We start from the raw sequence: 14,095 nt of genomic DNA on the forward strand, positions 1-14,095 counted from the left end.
TGTTGAGTTCTGAGCTGAGCTAAACTACAGACTGCAGCTTCTGCCGTAATAAAAACTCACCAGGAAGCAACACTAAAGAGTCTCGCTCCATAAGGCACATTAAGCAAATTGATCCAAGTCTCAGTCTGCTTCTTCAACTAACACAAAGGACGCAAAGAAAGATTTTACAGTGTGTCAGAGTACTTGTAAAATCTAGGCTTTAGCAAACTATCTTGGAAAGAATATACTCCTGGAATAATATACTCCTGGAAAAGCTGGTAGCCCATGGCCTGGACAACTGTACCCTCTCCTGGATTAAGAGCTGGCTGGAGGGTCGGGCCCAGAGAGTGCTGGTGAATGCAGCTGCATCCAGCTGGCGGCCAGTCACCAGTGGTGTTCCCCAGGGGTCTGTGTTGGGTCCAGTCCTGTTTAACATCTTTATTGATGATTTAGATGAGGGGATTGAGTCCATCATCAGCAAATTTGCTGATGACACCAAGCTGGGAGGGAGTGTCGATCTGCTGGAAGGCAGGAGGGCTCTGCAGAGGGGTCTGGATAGACTTGAGAGATGGGCTGATTCCAATGGGATGAAGTTCAATAAGGCCAAGTGCCGGGTCCTGCACTTTGGCCACAACAACCCCCTGCAGCGCTACAGGCTGGGCACAGAGTGGCTGGAGAGCAGCCAGGCAGAAAGGGACCTTGGGGTACTAATTGACAGGAAGCTCAGCATGAGCCAACAGTGTGCCCAGGTGGCCAAGAAGGCCAATGGGATCCTGTCCTGTATCAAAAATAGCATGGCCAGAAGGACCAGGGAAGTGATCCTTTCCTTGTACTCTGCGTTGAGTAACTTGAGTACTGTGTTCAGTTCTGGGCCCCTCAGTTCAGAAAGGATATTGAGGTGCTGGAGAGAGTCCAGAGAAGAGCAACAAGGCTGGTGAAGGGACTGGAGCACAAGCCCTATGGGGAGAGGCTGAGGGAGCTGGGGTTGTTTAGCCTGGAGAAGAGGAGGCTCAGAGGTGACCTCATCACTGTCTATAACTACCTGAAGGGAAGTTCTAGCCAGGTGGGGGCTGGTCTCTTTTCCCAGGCACTCAGGAATAGGACAAGGGGGCACGGGCTTAAGCTCTGCCAGGGGAAATTTAAGTTGGAGATCAGAAAAAAATTCTTTCCAGAGAGAGTAATCAGGCATTGGAATGGGCTGCCCAGAGAGGTGGTGGATTCACCATCCCTAGAGATTTTTAAACACTGATTGGACGTGGCGCTCAGTGCCATGATCTAGTAAATGAACTAGAGTTGGACCAAGGGTTGGACTCGATGATCTTGGAGGTCTTTTCCAACCCAATCGATTCTATGATTCTAAAAATAACATCTACAGTGTTGTGGTCTCTCCCACTGGCGTAAAAGTTACTCTGGATCAAACGCCTCTAATGAATAGCACTAGTGGCAGTATCTCATGAGAAGAGAGCAGCTTTCTAATTAGTCTATTACACAGCCTTTAGATCAAAGTAGACTAAACGTTTCTAAAAGAGGTATGTTACCTCACAAAGAAGTCATTAGGCACATGCAGAAACAATAATGCAGACTCTGCATTTCTAGCCTGTGCTGTGCACACTAGATGGTCAAGCTGAGCCCTTGGGGATGTGAAATCTATGAATGTGGTTTCTATATCATATACAGCCCTACTAATAAAAACTGAGGCAGACAGCCATGTGTTCCCCCCTGGTATTCTCAAAATACATGAGTTTTATGTTCCTGATGTATGCATCTTTTTAAAATTTACTCTCTGTATGCTGTTGCAGAACTTACTCTCCCCTAAGTTTGTACATAAATCATCTTTCAAGGCCTTCACCTATGATGCAAGTTATACTTGTCATGCACAGGCCTTCTGCCAGAGGTTGAGCATCACTCCACAGACTGCTGGCTCCATCAGCTTCTGAACAGACTCAACAGGAGAGGAAGACGCTACACACTGTGCTGTAGTTCAACAGCTATGACTCCCTCCCCACCAGGACCAAGTGACCTGTTGTGTCACTGTAAATGGGAGAAGAATTTAGCTATGTTCATCACCTGAACATTGGACTAGGAAAGAACACAGTGCCAGCTCAAATTCCCTGCACTCTGTCAGCACCCCGAGAGAGAGCCTGGAGCAAAGCAGCATCCCAAAGGCCTTTCTCTGGAGCATGATGACAATTGCTGTGTCCTCGACTGTCTAGCCCAGTCCCATCATAACTGACTCGTCAGCAAACTGTGAACTTGAGTTTGTACCAAGAGAAGTAGCATCCAGAATATTCCTTTCTCCTCATTACGAAAAACCTTTCAAAATATAAAAAATTGCTAAAGTATTGTCTATCACCCTGTCTTTTTTGCCTGTACACCTTCTAAAATGTATGCAGCGAGCAAAAAACATACAAGAAAAAAGAACAGAAAAATCTGAAGGAATTATGTGAGAAAAAACAGGATTGTAGCCTTAAGAGATGGAGGGAAAAGATCCAGTATATTCCAGTGATCTCTGTCCAGTTTGCTATGAATGAGAATTTACACTGTGTTTTTCACACACTGATACACATTTCCATTTAGACTTCACGGATATACAATATGAAAAAATATTAAATATCTTCACATCACCCAAATATAAACATCTTTCCTTTCAACACTGCCACAAAGTACAAAACATGACCTATTAAGATGACATTTCCAGTTGGACTGGGCATGAACTGGACTGCTTCTGCTTCATATTTCACAGATTTCTACATGAATTAACACTTATTGCTCCACAGCAAAAAGCCCAAGAACTGCTCTGGGTCAGCGAATGCTTCTGTGAAGTCAAGTCAAAAGACATCGTACTCAAACTGAAGCAGGGCAATCACACTCCTTTCTACATTGCTTGAAAGTAGCAAAATAACTACTCCATGCTGGTGCTGTTACTATTGCTGTTACGTTTACTTTTGAAAGTTTAAAGGTCTCTCAGTATTACACTAAATTTAAGAGAAAAAACATCTTCATCCCAGGTGCTAAGATAAGTACTGCCAAATATTTATAAGGGATGAAAAATGAAAAACAGAAGCCTAATGAACAACTGTCACTGATCCCCTTAGAACCATGGGAATTAAAGATGCCTTTGCTCTGTCTATGAAATTCTATCCTTAATTTTTTTTTTCTTTTGGAATGGCAATATCACATTTTATTCCTGCAGCTTTTTCTACATGCTCTCAGTATTGCCCCTATTAATAAATGTTAAATATTATTACTGCAGATTCTGTAATTACTAGTTTTCTTAGGTCATGTATTTTATAAAATACAGGGCCAAAAGAGGCTTGCAAGACAAATAGAAAGTGAATTCAAGAGACTCTCAATGTTTGAAGGAAACTGTCATCACATGCATAACAAAAAGATGATGCCAGAACATATTTGCATTCTCAGCTAATTCAACAGGTTAAAATGTCTCCAAGTCATCTCTGCTGGGTAATTTTAATCAACTAAAGTTAAAATTATATTACAGTGGGTGCAATCAATGCTGAACTCGAGGAGCAAGATACATTTTAACACGGACTGTGTTATTACAAAAGCTATGGAAACTAATCAAACGAGTTCATGTAGTCGTTTTACAGATTAATTCCAAAGAATGTGCTCTTCAACATCTGGCAAGCATGCACTTGATTAACAAAACCTGTTTGATGGATTTGGATACTACCACCTTGGGGATTTGGTGTCTTTACTGCTAGCAGAGCCTCTGGGGTATCCCTGTTAAGTTTAAAGGTGTAATCTGAGCCATGGCCAGTGCAAAGACAACATTCAGACTTGATGCTCAAGTACGTGTAGGTTCCCTCCAGCTCTTGCAGTCAGTTCTAGAAAGACTGCCAGTAATTTTCTCTCATCTTTAATGGGGCCTTGCTTTAATCCATAGTGCACTGTCTGGACTTCAATGCCAGATTGGTATTTTACTGAAAAATTTCATTTACCAGTGGCTACATCAATCCTTTTGGTTCATTACTCTCGACTCTGGTACCGCAGAGACTGAGCGCATGTGCTCAGCTTTATGCATTGAGCCAGAAGGGACAAGACATAGTAAATGAAGTTAAGCATTTGTGTACATGTTTTACAGAAGGATGACCCTAAACTTTTGTGTATATGTTACATGCTGGTGATTTAAATGACAGCTTTTTATATTGCTTCTCAAAAAATTATCAAGTTCAAGCAACTCTGAGAGAATTATTCATAATACCAAAGAGCAGGGAACAGAACATGCACTTCAGTTCTGCAATATAATTAAGTGGAGTACCATTAAATATTAAAATATAGGAAAATGTTTTCACTGGTAATTAGTAATTTCAAAATCTGAGGGAAAGCATTTTTACACTTCTTTCTGCAGCAGAAAGAAAATAAGCTCATGCATTTCACGGAAGTTTAGTCATTCACTCCAACCCTTGCTAGTATAGATGAAGCCAATTCATTTGTAAAGTATCTAAGATTGGACAGTTGCCAAAAATTCAACAATGTGTAAAACATGTGCCAGCTGGATAAAGCAAGGTCAGCCTGTGTCAGCTCAGGAGAAAACCAGGACAAGAACTTGGAGCTCTTTGTATTTTCCTGATGCATCAGGATTTGAGGACTGACTTTTGCTCTGCCAGAATCATCTGACCTAAATGGAAATAAGAAAATTGAAACTCAAGACGAAATCTTGCTTCAAGAGGATACATAAAATACACCTAAATGAATGACCTTCTAGGATTTAAGGCCAAAACCATAGTGTGCTTTTGAATTCAGTTTGGAAAATGCAGTGAGTGAAAAGCATTTTTCAAGTTCTGAAGGGCCAGAAAGAAAAATCCGAAATACAACCACATAATTACAGGAGTAGTTTTAGTTTCCATAAAACACTTCAGTTTAATAACACATCCAGAATGGGAATTAATTATTGTGACTGAAGGTAGTGATAGCTTGAGCACTGAGGATTGCTGACATATAAGCAACTACGATGCAAATGTACACAGAAAGGGCTTGAAGGGCTCTCCCACCAGCCTCACCCCACAGAGGTTGAGATCATCATGAATCAACTACCAGTTCTGGACTAGAGGATTTAAGCAGGTGTTAAGTCTGAGAGGTGGAGCTGGATACGGAGATGGGAGCCACAAAGATGGACTGAAGCCCAGGGTAACTCCTTTTACAAAAAGCCATGCAGAGGTCTCTTCACGGCCAGCTCCACAAAAATGCTTGGCTGCTCACCATTTGTTTGGCAAAACCACACACGTGAATATTTACAAACAAATGCATTGCAGTGGAATTAGGTGACTCTGCTCCACCAACCTCTGCTGAAAATCCATTTATTCCCAAATTCTGATGGATAAGGCTCCTTCTCACCCCACATTTCTTTTCTGCTCAGGATAGCAGCTTAATAAGCAGCAAGTTATCACTCAAAACAAGCACAAGGAGCATTATTCCAGCCATCGATTGGCCATCCTCTCCTGAAACATGCATCAAATATTGTTTTAGAAACACAAAAAACCAAGTACTTCCAAAAGGAGTGAACAGAGCTCACAAATGGAAACTCACAAATATCAGAACTAAACACATTCTGGCAACCAGTGAGTCCTTCGATTCCTTCCTGCTCTTTTTCTTGTGGAACTGGGATTAACAGCAGTAATTAATAGGCTCTGATAATCTCAGTTTGTTTCAAAGGAAAATCCCAGGATTTAAAAAACAGTATCAACTCCTCAAACATCAAGGCTGTTAGTTATAAAACTGTGGTTTGGTTTTCAACTGCTTCAGGTACTCATATGCCTGAAAAATAATCTAGTTTTTAAACCAGACCAGTTATTTTAATAATAGGCATCCCCTCTCCTCAGAAACCTTTCCTTTTCTTGGTCCACAGAGACACATTAAGAAAGCCCAGGTGGAAGAAGGCATTCTTCAAAGATGTTAGTTGTTAAACTTGCAGCTATGAAATACCAAAAAACCTCTCAGGTCACATCTTTTGGAGTGCAATTCAGATGCAATATTTTGTTTCTGGCAAAGACATTTTCTCAATAAAAAGGTTGCAGCGCATCTAACATTTTCCTTCCTTCCAGAAGTCTTCTCCAGTGCACCCATATATAAATATAAAATGGTGTAAGGGAGGAAAGGGAAAAAAGACATGAAATATTTATTCTAGTATGTGTTACAGAAACTATTCTAAGCCTATTTGAAATTCATAGGCAGATTCCACTGTTGGAGCATCACTGTACACCTAGAAAGGCTCATACATCACAGATTTCCTGCATTCAGCATAAAAGTGCCCTTTTCCCTGTTTCATGCCATTCTTCCCAATTAAATCACCAAAATTAAAGAAATCCCTTTGCATTCTTTCTGTCCATACCTCTAGTATTTCCAAGCATTGTGTCTCTCAGTCTTTGTTCTTTCCCACAAACAATGTATTTTTGGTTTTTAACCTTCTCTCTCAAGGGATGTGTTAAAAATAGCTGTTTTTCTCTAAACTCTTTGTAATTTATCGATACTTTTAATAGTCTGGTACGTATACTGAACATACCTCAGCTGTGGTCTCAGGAAAGACATGAAGGTGGGCACTTTTATTTCCCAACAGCAAGAAGTGATTTGTAAAAAAAAAAACAAAGTTGCAACCGATCTTTAAATAATGATTCTTGCTAGTGCTACAGGGCCTGCAGACACAAAAATCAAACCCAATAAATATTCCTTACACTGGTAATATACTTGCTACTGTAATAAAACAATGCAGCATACACATATGATGCAGAAATGAGTAACTATCCTTATTTCTTAGACATCATTACTGTGCCTGAAGTGTATGCCCTAAACTGGCTGCTTTCATACCCCATTTTGCGTGGGAAATAAGCTAGCTGACACAGAGAAAGCCCCACAGGCAATCCCATACTGCTGCCACAGCTGCCTTCCACTATGTACAATTACATCTGTGTCTGACCTCACTTCTTGCCTTGATCCATCTAATGAACTTCCAAGTGAAGCATGAATATTCCACATGCAACATGCAGTTACAAAAATCACAGCAGAGATTCAGGAGTGCATTACAAGGCTGAAGAATACTGGGCATGAGTTAGAAAACAGCTCCTCAAGACTTCACCAACACCATCAGTAAGTAGTTTCTTCATTACACATGTAATGCCTAACTGAATATTTTCCAAAAGACACTTTGTAGACACACAGACTAAACAGGAAAACATTTTAAATCTTCCTTGTTCTAAAGAGAACTCGTGGGAGCGAGATACTTTGACATTCTTTCTGCTTGCTCCCTGATTGTGGGTTTTGCCATCTCTTCTTTTCAAATTAAATGACACATTATGTATTTCTTCTGGCAGGCTGCTCTTAGCATACCACTGCAGTCTAACACAGACAGCAGAGTTAAGTTACTGAAGGGATCAATTCCCCCACACCAACGTGCATCTCCTTGGAAGTGTTCCCCTAGTCTCAGCTCATTACTACCTTTCTTTTTCCATAAAGGAGAGGCCAAGCATTTCTTCTCAGTGCCTGGAGGTCTTGAGCCTCCCCTCTGCTTTACACTCAGGATGAATGACACAATGGAGGCACATCCCCTCTCTGTACATAGAATGGGAGAGTGAAGAACTAATTCCTACAAGGTGCTTAATATGAACAGGACTAGAGATGGATGAAAGGAATGGCAGCTTTGCTGACTCGCTTCTTTCAGTCGGCTCAGTCTATACCTTCTTATCCTGACTGCAGGCATTTGGTTGGGTTTGTTTTTTCATTTAAAAGCTGTGACAAATGCTGCTATTGCACACAGTTAAAAAGGCATCTGGATCAGTCACTTGTAGTCAACTCTCCATTAGGCTGGACTGCAAACTGAGGAGGCAGTAAGTACGTCCTGCCTCGGTACACTTAAATTCAGCAGACTCAAAGACCCTTTCTTCAGGCATTACTGTAGCAGCATTGCCAGCACAGATTTTCAGCTACCACAATGAGAAACACCCATAGGAAAATCCAGGGCTCCACAATGCAAATATTGCTTTTGGTTTAGTCATAAACAGAAAACAGTCACAGGCACAGGGAACACTGTTGTGATTCACTCCTTTCCAAAGCAAACACAGATTTCCTATTTAAGGAACAGCAGATTTTTAGGGCCCTCAATTAAAATTACTTGTTTGAAATTGAAGTTAAGCAGCCAAAACTCAGAAATTACAGATTTCAAGTTCCTCCTCTAGCCCTTTTTTCCCTCTTGTGGGAAACCATTCTGTACAATGAAAGGAATCAGGGTCCTATGTAAAAAAACAGTGCCTGACCAGACAACTAAAAATAGAAGCACAAGATGTCCAAAGCAGAGGAAATGAGTCTAGTGCTTAACAGCTGCCATTTGACTTTATAAACCATCAGGTTCTTCCAGGGCAGTTTCATACACTCTTTCCCACTTGTGCATTAAAAAAATCCCACTGTATTCAGTCATACTCCACATCAGCCATTTGCAAGATTTGAAAATGGGAAGAATGTGCCTAGTCTGCACAGGGGATGCCTCTTGGTGCTGCTTGGTGGAAGCCGGCTCTACCTTCCAGCCCCTGCAGGCAGCAATTCTGCTCAAAGGAATGAGCAAAGAATGCTTTCCAACAAGAGTTTCAGTCTCAGCTTTCACAGGGCTTCCTTAGAACAGTCTTGGTTTCCCCTTATGGAACTTCTGTGTTCAGGTCAGCCCTTTTGGCTCCTTTTACTCAGACTCAGTGCCTGAGTACCCTTGTGGCCTATGGCCCCACCAGAGCAGCCCAGCTCTCTGCTGGCACAAGGACCAAATGGCTTACAGGAAGACCACGGCTCTGCAGAATAGTTTATCTAAAGCACACCAGCCCTCATGGGTTACCTGGAGACACAAACAGCCCTCTGGTGTCAGCACACCACATCAGCAAGTCTCCATTGGGAAGACTGTCTGCTCACATTTTGGCATCCATTAGGCTTTTATTACAGCCTACATAAGGCACATCCATCTTATGTGGCTTGTGCCTGGTTCCCCACTGGGCTGCTTTGTCTCTCCCGCTCCATCCTTAAGCAGGCTTTTAATTCATGTGGTTTCTCTAGCACCCATTCTGCACAGTCCAGTGGGGTTCAGCTCTCACATGGCATGTCAAATGCTATTTCTCTGAGCTGTTCTTTTCTCGGGTAAGTTCCTTTATTCAACCCTACGTGGCTTCTCTGTGGCAGGCCAAACAACATAGTAACAACAATCACACTTCTAGTCTCTCTTCCCGTAACATCTCCTCTACAAAATATTCTGAAAGCTGGAGAAACCTTCCTTACATACGATGCTGGAGAGGACTACACAGTTTCTCTTACTTTTGGAATAGCACCATCAAGGGGATTCAGAGAGGAGAAGAGGGAGAGTATGTTTTCCTCACATTTCCTTCTATTTTCTCTCCTAGTATTGAGCAGTCTCCTCCCCTAGTGATATTCCGAGGGTGAGGTGGAACAGGGGACTGGATTTGCACTGGAGATGAGATGATCCAGATCAAAGTCCCATTTCCCCACTCCTCTCCTTCTCCAGCAACTGATATGTGCTTTCCAGCTCACAGTTTGCTGCCACTCTCTTGACCAGGCCCATGGAACACCCAGGTAAGAGGTGGTGCTTTGCAGGCTGCCAGCCTCCTCCTGGGGAGTGCAAAAAAGACTGGGAACTAGTGAGAACACAGCTGGCTCTAAGCAGCAGTCCATGAAAGACATGAGAGGCTGTGGAGCTCAGCCCCAGCTGAACTTCAAGACCCTCTGCAGCCACAGGCACATTGGATCTATTCACAAAGCAGAACAGTATTGACTAGAGTTAATTAACACTGAAGAGAGTTAGGCAGTCAGTATGGAAAAGTCAATTTTCAGACACATTTAACTACTTAAACTGTGATTGTAGGGAATACAGAGATGCCTTGACAGGTGGCACACAGCAATTTTTGAGCTTTGCTCTCAGATTCAAATGCCAAATGGCACTCATTGGCAGTGACTGATCCTGGCTCAATGTCAAAGAAAGTCTTCCCAAACTACTTTGTAACAAAACTATTCAGTTGTTTCCCATTCAACTTCCAGTTCATTAAGTCTGTCTGCTATGCTCCTGATCTTTTTATCCAGCCAGCATGTGGATGGAGCATGCTTTTATATTGTTTCTGTTTCCAAGTTTTACTTTACTTCAACTGCCTCGGGATGGTGATAGAGAGGGACCCAACATTAAGTGGCAGCTGCATAAACGCTAAAAACCCTCACAAAATTCACATAATTTAAGTGGGAAAGTGAGATCTGTTTGTCTGAAATCCTACCGTGATCTACTTTAACACAAAAGGATGATCAGCAAAGCTAATTTTCACCAGGTAGAATGCAAGTCCTTTCTCTGACACAGCAGCACCATTGCACCTTGGGGGCATGCAAGGAGTAGATAACACTTGCACGGATGTCTTAGAAGTTGAAGCAGACTCAGAACCACATATATATGATCATGTATTCCTCAACAATCATCATCATCATCAACAACACAAAATTATGAGGCTGATAAACAAATTCTCTGTCTTCCTTTCTAGCTGTTTTCTTACAATTTGCCTTCGTACTGAATAAGCATCTCTTCAGGGACTACAATGCCAAGCTCTTTCAGGTCTTTACTACTGTTTTCTTTCTACATGACTTTGCTTAGGACATGGGAGTGTTACCTCCATCCCCATCACACAGGAAGGAGTGTTTACCACAACCTGTTTAACATCCTAGAGTGAGCCTGTCAGAGCCAAGGCTTGAGCCCACACATGTTATTTCCTAGTCTAATCCTCCCACACTGAAGTGCATTCAAAGAGCCACTCTGCCATCTATTTTCTCACACTCAACCTTGTTGAAAAGTCATGCTGATTATATTCTCCTCTACATGTTGTCCCTTAGATGCTCAGTTCTTGAGCCTGGGAAGCTGCTTATTCCAGTATTTCAGAACTCCCCTCACCTGCAATTGCAAAGTGGTATCTTTGAAAGGTTACAAATTCAAGCAACAAACCCAGGCACACAACATGTGTAGTATGAGCAAAATTTAAAAGCTGTTTAAAAGCTTTGTGGGTTTGCTTTCATTTTGCTTCCTACTCTAGGGACAACTACAGGAGCGTGAAACTACAAGCAACTGGCCTCACAAAAGCCACACCACTGAGGAAGGGGATGCAATTGCCATTCCTTAAAGAGGAATACACTGAACAGGGTGAAAGTGAGGCCCTTTGTTTAACTGACGGGACAGCATTTACTAAATAAGAGAAATATGAAGACCTGATCAACTTGCTTCTCTTCTGTTCTACCATTAAAGAGACCATCTCAGCATTGGCTTCATGTGTGGTCTGACACAGGTTATTTTCCATGAAGGAGTATTATTTTATTGTTTGATTGTTGGGCTTTTTTCCAAAGACAAGCTTTTTGAGGTTGACAAATTTTAAGAACAACTTCAGTTTTCATAGCTATGGAGAAAAAAAAATAATCTGAAAACATAACTATTCCCCCAAAGATCTGTGAACCGAGCAGACAATTCAACATGCTTTCTTTCTGAAAGTCTTAAGATGCCACAGAACATGACTCTAAATTTCTTACCATCTAGGTTTCAAAGCATCATTCAAATAATGATAGAAAGAAGTACCAAGCTTTTAGACAGACAAATAACTGTAAAAAGAGAAAGGTCTTAAAACTCTATGTCCTACTATAGACTTGTGATAAATTAAAAAGACAGAGGGGGATTTGTTGATTTGTTGCTGGTTTTGTCATTTAAATCATCAAGGATCCTTACCTCGAAATTCGAGCCCTCTGAGCTGAAAGGTGACAAGGCCATTTCCAATTTCGATCAAGTGCACAAAGGCATTTAGATAATCCGATGCCAGAATAAAACAGTCTCCTGTGTTGTAGTTTCCCCAGCGGCCCAGAGTCAAATCTCCACAAAGAGATTCCTGCAGAGATCTTGTCAAATGCTCATAAAAAATGGAGTTGAGATTATTGTCATCATTTCCTAGAACCAGAGCAGCACACATTTGTAAAGAATAAAATTAATAATATACAAAGCCATTCTGCATAAAATTCCATGGGTCTTTTTTCATTCCTGCTTAATGTCTTCCTGATACTTTATACAATCTACATTTCTTAGGTGTCCCTTCAGAGAACCAGGCCTGAATTTTTTGTTTAATATGAGCACTTCTGTAAACAAAAGATCAAATTACTGATAACACATATTTCAGACTCAAATAACTTCTATGTTTTACAACAACAAGAATTTTTTGGCTACACAAAGTCTCTGCAATGCTCAGTTAATGTCTGTATACTGTTCTTAATTTAAAGAAATCAGAAATCACTATTATTTCAGTACATATGCTTAAATTTCAATATTTTTTCTGAGATTTTTGAAGACTTTGGTCACAGAGCTTCAAATGATTTTGTTGAGATTTTTTTCTTTTAGTCCCCCAGGAATTTTTCAAGGCTTTGTTCATGAAGTATCTGTTTGTACTTTAGATGACGATAGTTATTTTAAAAGAGTTTACTTAATATATTGAGTAAGAATAAAATATTCACCATTAAAATCAGTACCACTTTAAAAATAGTAGCTGTCCAATTACACATTGCTTGGACCAAATGTCCAGGTGAAAAAGGGCCCATCACAGTCTAGAAGTGTCGTCTTATAAAGGTCTATGGCATTTAACTGAATTAAAAGATCACTTTATGATGGTGATTTGTGAAAGGGACTGAACCTTTCACGAATGCCAACACTGTGTCACATAATCCAACGTGGTGTTGTCTTGTGTTTCCACTATTTTACATAATATATGCTTGACATATAAACTGCTTTTTTTTCTATAATGTATCAGTGTTTCACCTTCAATACTTTTACACTGCTGGTGCATGAATACATGTACAAGCCAATATCTTGTAGGTTTATTTGTATGCATGGATACATATGTGCAGGTACCCATGCATATTTACGTCTGTGAATATTTAGGAGCAGATCAAACATGGAGGGGAAAAAACCAGAAGAAGCGGCTTCCAGAGGCTATAGCTACCCCTACAAATTGCTCTTCAATGTAAGAGGGGGAGTGGGCATGTGATTTTGCTGCTTTTCATCCCCATGGCCATTCAGCAGCCAGCCCTGGTACGTGTGTCCACGTGTGTTTGTGTGTGTATGCCTGTGCAGATATACTCAGCTATCCACCTCCTGGAGTATATGTGGGCAAAATTTAAACCAAGGCATAAAATTAATCTTTTAAGCACACACGTGAAAGTAACGTTTTGCTTGAGCTACAGGGTTTAAAACATAATTATCTTATTCCATTTATAATAATGCTAAAGGTTATTGCTATCAGATGACAGAATGGCCTTGGGAAATATCCTAGCTCCCTGCCTTGAAATGACAAATAATTAAAGAGCACTATATATGCTTCCAATTAGTAATACCTCTCTGGCCTTCTTGGACACTCTGGATTTCACCCATTTCTGCTTGAAGACATGTATTTATCAATGCTACTGATGTAACAGATAAGGATAAAGCAGGGAGGGGCATAACAGCAATAGTTAAAATGTAAACTTAGAACTTCACAGTACAAGCCCCTACCAGCTCACTGGCAAAATAAAATCAGTCACAGAACACTAAAGCAGAAGAACCCCATATATGAAACCTTGGCCTCTCACTTTGGGACTGGGATTTGGTATGACAGACCAGTATCAGTTTCCCCTGAACAGGCCTCTGTCCTACCAGGTGCTGAAGAGTGTCAGGTGATGTACCACACACTCTCTGTCTCCACTGAATTGCCAAGAAACTGCTCTCACTTCTCACTCTCACAGGAACCACTGGTGTAGCCTGGGAGCTGCTTCACATGGCCATGGATTGGTGCTCATTTAATGCATTGATACCCAGTGGAACAGCCCACCATCTTTCCTACTTTTTTCTCTCACAAATTTTCCAATTTTCCTTCTCCCCCTCTCCAAAAAGGTTTATCTCCAGGGAAGAGGAGATACCTGTTAGCCCAAACTGCTCAGCACCACTAACTTGCTTTTTTCCAAAGCCCTTCCCTGCCCACAGCTGACCTCTGAGTCCAGTTAGGGTGTCTGCTGCATATTCCACACAAATAGCAATATTATGATAAACCAAGAAATGTGCAGCCCAGCACTGTCTGAT

At 41.2% G+C, this 14,095-nt stretch overlaps 1 protein-coding gene across 1 annotated transcript in view; it reads right to left on the minus strand.

Annotated features, from left to right (window-relative positions):
* Positions 1 to 14,095, minus strand: part of PCNX2 (pecanex 2) — a 160,394-nt gene that overhangs the window by 27,445 nt on the left and 118,854 nt on the right. Inside the window, exon 25 of the mRNA XM_071549557.1 lies at positions 11,726 to 11,941. Coding sequence (XP_071405658.1) covers positions 11,726 to 11,941 — 216 coding nt within the window. The remainder of the gene's footprint in view (positions 1 to 11,725; positions 11,942 to 14,095) is intronic.

Source organism: Pithys albifrons, chromosome 2 (assembly GCF_047495875.1).
Source record: "Pithys albifrons albifrons isolate INPA30051 chromosome 2, PitAlb_v1, whole genome shotgun sequence".
NCBI lineage: Eukaryota > Metazoa > Chordata > Aves > Passeriformes > Thamnophilidae > Pithys > Pithys albifrons.